The 13,492-nt window shown below is 38.7% G+C and overlaps 1 protein-coding gene across 5 annotated transcripts in view; it reads right to left on the reverse strand.

Moving 5' to 3' along the window:
- Positions 1-13,492, reverse strand: part of ANKIB1 (ankyrin repeat and IBR domain containing 1) — an 88,075-nt gene that overhangs the window by 57,336 nt on the left and 17,247 nt on the right. For all 5 annotated transcript variants that reach the window (XM_042816618.1, XM_042816615.1, XM_042816619.1 and 2 more), the window contains exon 2: positions 2,010-2,278. In XM_042816618.1, coding sequence (XP_042672552.1) covers positions 2,010-2,197 — 188 coding nt within the window. In that variant the 5' untranslated portion in view covers positions 2,198-2,278. The remainder of the gene's footprint in view (positions 1-2,009; positions 2,279-13,492) is intronic.

Genomic DNA, 13,492 nt, shown 5'->3' on the forward strand with positions numbered 1-13,492 from the left:
TGTGTGTGTGTGTGTGTGTGTGTGTGTGTGTGTGTGTGTGTGTGTGTAGTATCTGTCACAGATGATTTCTGAACAAATTGGTTACAAGGACAGCAGAAAAGCAAGTGGGAAAAAGAACCTCAATAAAACCATAATTCCAACAGTACAGGTTTTAATAGCAGGCTCTAGCAAACACAGGTACCTTCACAATATTTATTAGCAAAAAAACGTACTGCAAATCTTGGACACAAACTAGGAAAATGAATGATTCATCATTTGTTTATAATGTGCTCAAAATAAAACTGGGTTTTCTTGTGAGACTTAGAAGCCATGTAGCTAGAAGTAAAATGCCATTTCTAAATTACTGATTATTTCTAATGCAAAGCAGCTATTCTAGATCCCATCATAATGGCAAAATATAAATTAACTAATGGATTGCTCAGCAGTCACTAATTATGACTCCATTTTTTCCTGTGTATGCAAACAACTTCATATATTCTTTTAATGAGGCTGCATTTTCTTAAACTGAGAGAACCAACCTGTACATTTCAGAAAGAAAAATCACATAAAACGTAAATACGATCTGGATGCTATTTTATATAATGTTTATTTAGAATTCTTTTACAACTGAGAACGAGAAATGAGAATGTTCTGAGGATGTTAGGAAATTAGAAAATGATTCAACGGTGAAATTAAAAGATCAATTAAGTGGGAAAGAAAAGTATTCAGCAAAAAATCAAGGCAGAGAAATCATGCAGCATAAAAAACTGAAGAAAAAATATAGCAGCAGGCCTGGCAAGTGAGTAGTAGTTTCAGCATAGAGCAAACCACAGGCACATCAGTTGCAGATGTAAGCACAGAGATAAAATGCATATTAACAGCGGGACAGTTCAACATAGGTCTCTGTCCCATTTCCTGGTGTAAGTAGGAGGCTATTAATGAAATTCTCTCTAACTCATTATTGACCTGGTTTCATCTGAGACAGAGTTGTTTATTCTTTCATAGTGTTTGGTACGATGCTATGCCTTGGCTTTAGGAGGAAAACAATGCTGACAGTACAGAGATGTTCTACTTGTTGCTAAGTGGTGCTGTGAGGAACCAATGACATTCAAATTTTTCAGCTTCTCCTATTGTCCTGCCAGTGAGAGGGGCTGAGGGGGAACACAAGGTGCTGGGAAGCGACAGAACCAGGACAGCTGAGTTAAACAGGGATATTCCATACCATATGACATCATGCAAAAAAGCCCTTGAAAATCGATGGGGAGTTGGCTGGGTGGACAGCCCCTGCTTGGGGATTAGCTGGGTTAAACCACAATTACCTACTAAAGAAAAGGTTTAGCAATGTTTACTCAGAATTAAATTTATAATATACTAGGCTGGAACAGCTTGTACCTATGATCTCTGGACATGGATAAGATGTGAAACTCCACGTTGTTAATCTTTAATTGGTGTTAGAGCACTGACAAAAATAGGCAAGGATGGGAGTAGCTACAATACAGCTGTATATATTGACCAACAATAATACATTTACTCATATTCAAGTTTGCTGCTATTGTCCAAAATGGAAAATAAAATTGGGTAAAAAAAGAATAAATACATATTGTCCCATCTGAAAGTCCATGTAATCAGTATGGCATCTGTTAGTTATGACACAAACAGACTCTTTTCAAACAGGAAAACACAAAGGTTTCTTCCAACATACACCAATCTGTGATCAAGAACAGTAAAATAGTCATTATTTTCAAAGAGCTGTGGCATAGGAGTAGTCAGGAAACAATCTGAAATTGTCTACAATGATGTTATGGAGAGAGAACAAAGATGAAAAATAAAATTAAAATCAGTTATACCAGACTGGGATTATAGACTAACTTGCATGTTTTCTATTACTATTTGAAAATGTCACAAATTCTGTTGCAACATACATACACAAACATGTTCATATGCACACACACAGTATTTATAACCTAGCTAAAACCTTTGAATTTCTTAGATCAGTTATTCAGACAAACAAAATACTGAATTGCACTCACCCCAAGATACGGTTCATTCCATGCCTAGCAGCATAATGGAGTGGAGTATTGTGCTGGTAAGTTTCTCCATACGAAGTATTTGGGTCAAGAGTTTCTTTTAGTTGAGGGTTACTCTCATATATTTGGCAGGCCAGATTTTCATCTCCATTTATAAGAGCTTTGCGGAATTTGGTGGTTGTATTTCCCATGTTGCTATTCTAGATATCAATGGCACTTTTTCCTTTCCCCTTCATCCACTTGTCATGAGGTTCTGTAACATGCTTCACAGCCTAAAAAGACAGACAATATGTTAGTTATTTTGTAAAGCACTCTTTCCCAGATGAATTAACCCAGAGCTGCAGCACTGTAAGCGTGCACGTGAAGAGTACTTAGGGCCTAAAACCTCTGCTCACAAATTCCTGAAGTCCTTATAGGTAGGATACACACAAATTCCCAATTATTCACAGATTATTTCCCTATCGAGTATTTTCATTACAGATACTCTTGAAACATAAAGAGGGCCAAGATACATCTATATTAACAGACATGAATGAAAAGTGAATTTCCACCGCTTGAGAAGCAAATAAGAAATTAGAACTGATTTCAAAACATAGTACAACCAAAGACAAGCCCTTCAATAGAGGTAAAATTCTTCACAAGTACACAAGAAACCAGACCTCAGTTTAACTGTTAATTAAAGAACACCAAGTAAAATACTCTTTAAGTACTTATGCATACGTAGGTGGGTTTTTTTGTGCCAGCCAGGTCATGCACACAAACATAGGAATCACTACAGCCCCATCCTAGCAGTTCTGCTAAGGAGATTCTTTGAAACACCAAGCTTATTTTTAAAACAACAGCTGCAGAACAACAGTGACTAGGTCCACACGGTGCCAGGCAGCACTGCCAGTTGTTGTGCTCTACAGTCTCTTGTCTTTACCTGATGTGAGGGACCAGCAGACTGAGTTACATGAAGACTGGGCAAGCACAGCATCTCAACTCATGAGATAGGACAGGAGAAGCTTATAGGGCCGTCTGAATGAGCATGCTGTGTTTTGTGTCAGAGGGACAGAAAGGGGACTCAGCACCAGGCGACAGCTGGTAGCACAGTGAACCTTCGGGAGGTCTGTTGTGCACGAGTCACCACACGCAGACCACTGCATGCCAGATCCTTCCCCCACAGCATACACTCTGAGATGCAAATATGCCAGGCACAGCATGATACCACACTGGAATTGATTGTGTTGGGAACATACAGTCAGACAGGACAGGAGCTTCTATGTACTCACTGCCTTATATTCTACTCAACAAGTATAATAACTACTTGGCAAATAAAAGGACTACCTCAACCTTCTGCATTTGCTTGTCTGCAGTTACTGGTGCCCAGGGCAGCTCTAAACAGAAAAAATCAGATGAATGTAAGGGGTCTAAAGCTGCAGAAAGCCTCAGGGAGTCATGATGTGTATGCAATCCACGTGAGAAGGATTTGGGAAACTCTAAGGGAAAGCTGCAATGCTATACTTTTGTTCCCACAGAGTTGTCCTTGTACGAGCTGCTTTTCGCTACTACTGTGAACTTGCACATCACATTAACAGCAAAAGTATCAAAGAGCAGAACAAGCACACTTGCACACCTTTATTTGCATCTCTGTATGGCTGCAGTTTGCTCAGATTCTGTTCTACATAAGTGCAACTTTCTGCAGTTCTGCACTGTCCTCTCTCTTCAGTTCTTCAGACGGGTCACTTGGGGAAGGCAAGGGAAAACACCCACACATCACCTGGGTATATGGCAGTCTGGGCCATCCTACAAGGAATACAATGGCTATGGTGGCCTCTATTTTAGTCCCCTTCTCCTTCAAAATTCCAGTGAAGCAATCTCCATTTTGGAGTAGTTGTGTCCTGCTGCTTGATGGCACCACGGGTCTGCTACAGCAGCTGACCCAGCATGCTGGGCATGGTGCCCTGTGTTCTCCCCTCAGGTCAGGGGCAAGCCCCTGTGAAGCAGCTGGATGTTCACACTACAAGGGATGAACAGGCATTCTGAAAGCAGAAGCACGCCTGTTGTACAGGCAAACCAAAGCCCAACATGAATACTGCAGCATTTGGTATCTTTCTGTTGTCCCTATTTTATAACATAAGCATGCAGATACTATATTCATGTTCTTCAAGAAAGCCCCTGTATGTTCATATTACCATGTCACAGCTTCTGGTGCTTTAAATTAGCCTGCTTCCAGGTACATAAGCAGCTATGCTACTGTAAATATTAAACAGCTTTAGGCTTTAATAAAATACTGTAAAAATCATGGAAAAGCTTTCTATTCTCAATAAACCAGCAGTTCGTATTACCCTCTACATAAAAACAAAATAAAGCCCAAAGCTTTCAAGAGCTGGGATCTTAAGAATAACTTGAGAGAATGACTTTCAGTCACATTCGTTAATGAGGAAAGCTTATGATGTTATAGTATCTGCTAATCCCTATCGACTACCAACAGCTCCTGAGACTACAAGCCAGACAAGAAAAAAATGCCTGAAGTACATCCTTTTCCTCAAATCTTCATGCAAATCAATAACGCAGATCCCACTGGTGCCCTCAAAGAGCGAAACTGCACAAAAAACTTCTTGCATGATTCAGAATTAGGAGGTATCAGCATCAATTGTCGTGTACTCATTTCTGGAACTTAGCACATGGGTAGCTTCTGTCAGCTGCAGAGCATGCTGCCTCTTGCCCCACCTGGCACATTAAACAAACTTGCCTATGGGCAAGGGAGGCTGCTAAGAGTCATATGGGAGATTACAGGGCCCTGAGGGAATCTAAGAGGCTGGAGCACAGTGAGAGTGCTGAGATCCTGAAGCAGAAATCTGTATGTACTTGGGGAGGGGGCTGGGAATGCATGGGAGAACTGACAGCCTGAATGGGGTGGCTGCAGTACAGAAATGGCAAAAATTTAAATTTCGTTAGTTTACTGCATGCTGAGCAGCCTGTTTATTTTTTGATGCAGTACGAATATAGTACATGGTAGAACAATCTTCAAAAATGAATAATATAAAAGAAATAAGCACACTGCTCAAAATATTATGCACATTACCATAACATCTGGCAAATTCAGGAATATGCAGCAAGTACTGCGAAACTGACATCTGCTTCCCTAAAAAAAATCCTAAAGCCTACGTACACACTCAAGGGCTATATATGATACAGACATGATACAGAAAGATGAAGAAATACAATTGCATACTACTCCACATATAAGGACCACTCTCTAAATCTCAAGATTTTCAGAGTCAAAGGAAAGCAAGAATTTTAAGGATTAAAAAACAGAGCAATGATGTGGCTTTGAACAGAGAAGAGGAATTTTTCCCAAAATCAAGAATCAGCAAGAGGTATTGAAAATTTAGCAAATGGCTAATGCAACTATAATCATCATATTATCAGAAGAAAATTAAACATGATGGAATGGGGACAGTGCATGAAAGCACTTCAGGTGAAGGCAAACAGCTTATATTTGATGTGATAGCAAGAAACCAATCTCTGGGAGAACACAAGGAGAGAAGTGACAGGGTCAAAACTAATCCAGAAAGCAACTCCCTCTTTAAAATATAGAATACTATAAATTGTGCTAATGTCTTCCAGCCTCATTCAATATCCGAAAGGACATTCATCTTTCTCACTCAGCCTCTTATGGCTCACAAAATTTGGTGGGCCACAGCGTGATTTTCTTTTCTGCATCAGACATTAAATGTGTCAGTACAAATACCCTGTGGGTACAGAGGGGCAAAGCTGTCTTTGTACACTGCCAGTAAGAGATGCCTCCCAGCACCTCGGGAAGTCAGAAGAAACCAACACCCAACAGCTGTTGCCTCTCTCAAGCTGCCGAGTGCTTGCTCTATATTCCAGGTCTGCCTGCCTGTGGTTGCCAGCTCAGCTCCCAGCAAACAGACCAACCACTTCAGAGTTCAAAGGAGGTTCTGCTTCAGCTGAAGGAGAAAAAGGACAAAACATGAGCTGATACAGCAAACTTCTGCATCTGAAAATGGCTGAAAGGGGCCTGGGCTGTCTTTGTTGGTTTTTGTTTTTGTTTTTTCCTTTTCTGTTAGAGGCTTCCAATCCATTACGTGCTCTCAGAGGACAGTAAGCTAACAAGGCTAGCACTGGAACCAGGCAGAAATTCATCTCAGAAAGGAAATATAGTTTGCTCTTTCAACCTCTCCTCTCTTGTGTTTGAAAGTAAAGGGTGTGCAATACATGTGTATCCTCCCAAAAGAGATGGGGCCTGGAAGGCCCAGCCAGTTCATGGCCTCAAGGACTGGGACAGGAAAAGGCTTTAAGGCTGGCTCATCAGCTCCCAGCTGCACTGTGCACTGTTCTCTGGGTTTGCATAAACTCAGCATATAAAATTCTTAGGCCATTTTTTAATTTTTTGTATTACAAAAGCATTGCAGTATAAAAAAATGACAATACGAAAATGGCAGTTTTCCAATATTTTACCTAAATACAATGAGACTCTAGCAGAGTTTTATATGACAAAGACTTCTGTTTGGTAGGCAGATCTATTTGCTGTATTTTTAAGTTCTACAAAGAAAAAAGAGCAATATCATAGCCTTTATTGTACCACTTGTTGTTACTATTATTGTAACATTTATAACAACCAAAAGTATCCTTACAACCTTTTATATCAAAGAGTACAGGAAAAACTAAATGCAGTGTTTGCTTACTATATCCCTCCACTATTGTTTCAGAATTTCAAACATTCAATCTTCATATTTAAAATAAGAGACTGTTTTACTACTCTGTCATTCCCAAATAAAAGTTCCAACTTAAAGCATAAAACCATAATTCTGTTAACACGTATCACTTTAAAGTCTAAAGAAAAATTCTTATAAAGTCAACCAAGAGAAGCGATTCTCTGCTTTGGCACTGAACAAAGAAACTGCTACGGACTTATTAGCAACACTGCTAAAAGCAGCACTTTGATACCACGGCTCCATAAATATTTAACAGAGATGGACACTCCCACAGGAGCCTGAAGAACAAGTATAACATCAAAAAAGAGTGAACACAGAACGAGGTGGGTAGATGAAGGCACAAATGCAATTTTGTTGCAGTTGCACCAGCTGCCCAATTATGATTGATTTTTTCATGGGCATCACCATATTAGTGAGTCTGAAGAAGGACAATTTTAATGGCTTCATAGGATTTCAGAAATAGCTCCTTCCTAGAAATAGGGCCAAGCTGCTTGCTTGAAATTTGTAACAAATACTGTATGAGAGGGATTAGACAGCTATTTTTGAAACCCCTTACTTCTAACACTCATTTTACAGCAGTGTATTCAATAAACAAGACTTTCATGAGATGACATCTCTAAATTTACATTCAACTTCCTTTAATATTAAAGCAAGTTTTCTTGCTGAAATGTAGCATGTGATTGTAGCACTGTAGCAGCAGTTTTCTGTCTTGGGAAATCAGAGAAGGGAAAGGGAGACATACTATACTACACAGCACAGCTTAGCAAACTTATCGAAATTAGTAAAAAATACTTAGGTTCAACTGTGAGAAGAAAATGCTAAATATTTCTTGCACAAAAAAATCTTTTATCTATTATAACAAGCAAAAATCATCAGTAGAACTTGATACCATTTAAACACTGTTATTCAACTCTGTAACCCTGTGAACTTTGAATACAAGTTGTAGGCTAAAAAAATGTAAAAAACATATTTTGTACTCAAAAGTATTTTTTTCATGTAAACTACAAGAACACGATTGTGAAGAAGACAGACATTGCACAGTCACTAACACTGATGTCTTAATATCATCAAAATACATTATTACTAAAATTGGTCTATGTGCGGTTTTTTATACCCTTGCAAAGACAACTGAATGAACCGCCCAGACAAAAAGGATAATGCTGAAAATACAAAATATTATTCTGCATTCTAACAGCATATTCTCTTCTAAGCACAGTTAGCTCAAAAGGTAACTATTTTATTTGCTTTGGATACTGCAGTTAAACAGCCCATTTTTAAAAGGTGAGTTTATAAAATATTTACTGCAGTCTGTCCTGCATTACAAACCAAATCATTTGCAGAAGGGAATCATGAACAGCTTCATGTTTTAGGAAAAAGACGAGTAACCTGCTATATTTAGAGTGTTGCACCATAATGCTGGTGCAACTCAAAAGTTATGTTCAAGAATTCTCAGAATACCAGGTCCTTTCAAAGCACTGATTTATCCTTTCTTCTCTTGCTCCCTCCTCTCTCCACGAAATGCTAAAAAATTGTCCTAATTGCTACCAGAAGGACAATATTAAAAATAAAACATTCAAAAATGCTTACTTACTTAACGCCTAGCTGGCAGAGATGTCTATAATTAAGATATATTAGAAAATATTAGGTTAAGGCTAATTTTTAAAAGCTTGAAGATTTTAGATTTACCAAACTTAAATCACTGGGCAAAAATTTCCCTTGCTGGACACCTGCCCATGGAGAAATATCCCCACCAAGTTCTACATAACAACTATGCAAGAAAAGCTAGCAAATCATATTACGGAAAAGAGGTACTTGATTTTTTTTTTCTTAACTAATTTGGTTTTCTTGTTGTTTTACACTGAAATATTCTAAGGTTTGTGCCAAAAGAGCTCCTCAACATGAAACAATGGAAGCATCCTATCCACTTTAAACCTTCTGAATGGAGCTGGCACTGTCAAACTCAGTTTTATATTTAATATGACAAAGGACCAAAAAATAAAATTAATATTCCAATGTAGAAAACAAATATACAAATATAATGCCTTAAGTGTATTTGTGTATATACAAATATAATGCCTTAAACCTTTGTAGAAAGATAGCCAATACATACGTTCTCTTTGTTTTAAATACTAAGATTGAAAACAACATTGAGAATTCGATTGAATCAAATGTAGTACAGGGTCATGAAGGAATTATTTCCTCATTTATATGTCTGCAGGATAGAGAGCTTAGTAACTTACATTACAAACTTTTCCTGCTGGTATGTGTGTGCATACTTAGAAGGTTTGATGTTATTACTGAAGTTGGCCATTTTAGACTTCAGCTTGCTAACTCAGGCACAAAGGCTTTGATGCAGGTGCAATATTTCCGTTCAGACACACTTCTTTTGCCCATGTCCAACTCAGGCTTGTGGAGAAAAAATAATTTTAAGCATGCCTCTGGCTTCCTTTGCCTTGATATACTGTCAGCTACGCAATCAGGACAGATGTAGCAGAGATAAGAAGCAGGTATAACTTTATGGAAACAAATCTACATTTTGTAGCTGAAGTAATTGCTACATGAATTTCCATGGTGTTGTCTGCGGTATTTACACTCCTCATCATCAAAATGAAATGTGGTAAATCCACTGGGAGTAGGTAAATAAACATACAGAAGCACAAGATACCATAGAGTCAAATGAGCACAGCATTCCTGCAGATAGTAAAAAAACAAAAATAAAAATAAAAATAAAAACATAACAGCCCCGTTTAAAAGGTGTAACTGTTTCAATACATCCTTTTTTGTTTCCTAAGAGAGCAACAGTTCAGTACAATAGAACAGAATTATCATTCTGTAACTGTACCCTGGAGTATGAAATAGTCTCACTCGTAATTGCAGATTATTTCAGATTCATTCCAGGACACCTTATTTTTGGAAAATTATTTAAAAACAAACAAAAAATACAAGAACAACAACAAAAACACAGCAAAATCTGCAAAGTTCTCTGAAATCCACATATGGGGACAGCTTTTCACTCCTCTGCTTAAGTAGACTAATCAAATCCTAAATAATATAAAATACCTGTACCTAGTACAGTACTGACATTACTACCCAAAGATCTCATCTATCTAGATCTGCAGCTGAAGAAACACAGTAAGAAATGCTCAAAATTCTTGTAGATTAACTCAAGCTAAATGCAGGAATGTTTGATAGTTCTGGCATTATAATTTCAAACACAGTGTTTGTTGTTGTATAACAAATACACGATAGACTGCTCAACCTACTTAAATACCTCATAACACTTCTGACACTGCATAAAATACCGGTAGCTCAATAAATGCCTATAGAAGTGTTTTCTCTACAACGGGTCACATCACTTTTGCATCCCGTACCCCAGAAGCAAAAGGGAACAAGTATCATCCGGTCTTCTATATAAAGATGTACAAGCAGTGATGACTCAGAACAGTTTGCATCAGTAACACACTGACAAATACGAACTAGAGACTGGCAGTGTTCCCTCAGTCCCTCTCACACTTGCAGCACGTGAGCTCCATTCAAACGCTTCTGATGCCTTTCTCCTTACCCTCACACTCCAAGGTCACTGTGCCAGCTGGGTGGGAGCTTCTTTTCAAGAAGGGCTGGAACATGTTTTGTTTAACTGTACAACAAGCAATGATCCAGCTCAGTTCAGTTAAAGACAAATGTCTATCACCTCTAAAATCAGTTCCAACAGACAAAAGATACATGGTAAAACACCAAGAATTACAACAGAAAGGCTTACAGGATAATGGATGGGGGAATAAACAGACTGGCCCTGTGTAGAGCCAAGAGTTCAAAAAAAACGTGTGGGTTCCTATGAGATTGAGATGCTTAGAAAAATAGAGGGTTATCTCAAGCAGTGTGTGCATGTTTGGGTACCATAACATTAGAAGAACAGAAAACTATTACAGAGCACCCAAAGGAGAACTGAAAAGATGGTGAGGAGTCTAAAGGGCAAGAGGTATGAGAAGCAGCTGAGGTCCCTGTGTTTGCTCAGCCCAGAGCAGAGGAGCTGAGGGGAGGCCTGATGGCGGCTGCAGCTCCTCACAAGGAGTGGAGGGGCAGCGCTGAGCTCTGCTCTGTGTGACAGCGACAGGCAACGGCATGGAGCTGTGCCAGGGGAGGGCAGCTGGGGGTCAGGGGAAGGGTCTGCACCAGAGGGTGGTGAGCATGGAACGGGCTGCACAGGGCTGTGGGCACGGCCCCAAATGCGGAGTTCAAGGAGTGTTTGGACAGCCTTCAGACACAGGTTTGGATTTTCAGTGGTGCTGTGTGGAGTCAGGAGTTGGACCCAGAGGTCCTTGTGGGTCCCTTCCAACTTGGGATATTCTATTCTGTGAATGCTGTTAGGAACAGAAATGGGCCACAGCAGCACAGGAACAGCTATAAAAAACCTACAAGGAACTTAATTAGCCAGCCTAAACAGGGGGCAATGTACCCTGACTCTGTCTTGACTAAGTTCAGGATGTGTTTTTCAAGTACACTTGCTTAGCTTAAAACAGCTTAAAAGCCTTGTTAACATTCAGGTGAACAGGTTTGAAACTGCACTGTAGCCTGAAAAGAACCCTCTGGAGAGCCTCTGTTATCTGGCCAGCTAAAAGCTCTCACGTTAGCACAATACCAGCGCCATTAAACTGATACAAAAGAAATCCAAACTTTTTGGCCTTCCAGGCACATCCACAGAAAGCAAAAATAAAGATGCTGCTAACACGGGGCTGCTCAAGATCAGAATCCTCCACAGGAAAATCTGAACAAATTCTTGTACATTGAAAAACTTTTAATACAGTCCTGAAGCACACACTGCCCAGCTTAGCAACACTTTCTAAAAGGGGAAGCGAACCATTTGGTAGGGTCACACTGTGGCTCTACTTTGTAAATATGAGAAAGGTCTAGATGGTGGATCTCACCAAATAAAACCACGAATACACAAAGAAAGTCAACTGCAATCAGGCTGTATATAGCTGGCAGTGCTCCACCTACCTTCTAAAAACATACAGTCACATTCTGTAGAAATATTGAAAATTTGAAGTCAGTGCCATTCTAACATAAAAAATTACTGGTTTATGAATAAGTTATTTTAATTAAGCAAAAAGAGAAGTAAAAAAGTTGAGCAAGCAAATAAAATTGGGTTTTCAAGATAGATTCTCCCAAAACATTTGCTGCACTTTTAATTGTCAGAGTAAAGCAACACTCAGAATCCTATCACTGACTTCTGACCAAGGGAACAAATGTTCAGCCTCTGGACTGCTGGCAGTCTGCAGGATGTAACAGTTCAGAATAAACTAATCAACCTTAGGCTTTGAAGACTGACAGAGGACATCTCTACTTGGTGTATTGTAATTATTACATACATATCTATGGGGTGAAACTTTCTAAAATACATTCTACATTAAAACAGTATCTGTTTCTATGCTATTCAAGTGGGCAGTGAGGAAAGCATATTAACTGCCAGAGAAAGATGACAAACAACATTCACAGAAGTGCTGGACTAGAAACAAACATGCACATACTTTTATTGTTTCCTGGAAGCATTCTTACTTGCTAGTTTGTTCTCTGTAAAGCTAAAAGACAATGTGACCTCGCTGATCTTTCAAAGATATTGCGATTTTTTTCAGATGAACCAACAAATCAATTTCCTTTCAACAAAGAGGCAACTTAACTGGTCAGCACTCCTTCAAAGCAACACATTCATTTGAGGTCTAAACACAGAATCCAGGAGATCACTATGTGTTTGAAATGAAACAGATTCCCACAGCAAAACACAGTATTTCTACACAGTGTTTCCAAAGAGTTTTACAACATTTCAGAGAGACAACTTGAGGAACTGCTTAACTCCTTCAAGTCAAAGATGTGCACATCCTGTTTGCTGAGGTGCTCAGTTCCCAGGATCTTGAGAACACTGCTGCAACAAACTTGTCCCTCAGCTAACCAGACTGTCATTACTTGCACCTTGCCCATGCCCATGCCCAAAAATTAGTTGCAGTTTTGATAAAATATTTAATATACCTAATGCTGACTCTGACAGGGAAATGGCAAAATACATACCAGATCTAACCTAATGTTAATTTACACAATTCTGTGATTAAAAATGTAACTTGAAATGTTATGCCAAAAGTTAAAAACACATATACTGAAATATTGGGTTGTTTATTCCACTGGGTACAGACTCTTTAACCACACACATAAAGGGTTTGCATAACAAAATTTAATTATAGCATGTCACTTACAGTTTGTTTTAGTGAAGATTATACTTAACTCTAGTGTAATTGCAGTGAAACACAGTGTTGATGGTATGATAGTGATTTTGGATTCAAGATAACATCAAGCCAAAGAAAGTAAAGAAAAAGAGTGGGAATAAAGTTTACCTAACATAAAAAACAGCAACTCACCTCCCTCTCAAGAAAAAAAAAAAAAAAAAGATATCCCAAAAAACACACACAAAAAACATCCCTTATTTTGAATCAGTTGTCCTCTTAATAAAATCAGTGTACCTCGTGACTGGCATAGACAGTAATGCAACCCTAATGAGTGCTGTTCTTAGTAGAATTCTACATTGACTTTTACTGTGTAAGGCAAGCAGTGGAGGAAAGAAAAAGTACCAGAGCATCCTATTGTGCAAAACCTGACCCGTTTTATATCAAATTGCATGAAATGGAGTACAGAGGCTTAAACAAAGATTTTCAAGAACCACCCTAAAAAAAGTAATTGTTTTATCCAAGTAATTAAATTTGTGTAACTTTATTT

Source organism: Centrocercus urophasianus, unplaced genomic scaffold, assembly GCF_019232065.1.
Source record: "Centrocercus urophasianus isolate 14NV4802_14NV808 unplaced genomic scaffold, USGS_Curo_1.0 seq_16, whole genome shotgun sequence".
Lineage (NCBI taxonomy): Eukaryota > Metazoa > Chordata > Aves > Galliformes > Phasianidae > Centrocercus > Centrocercus urophasianus.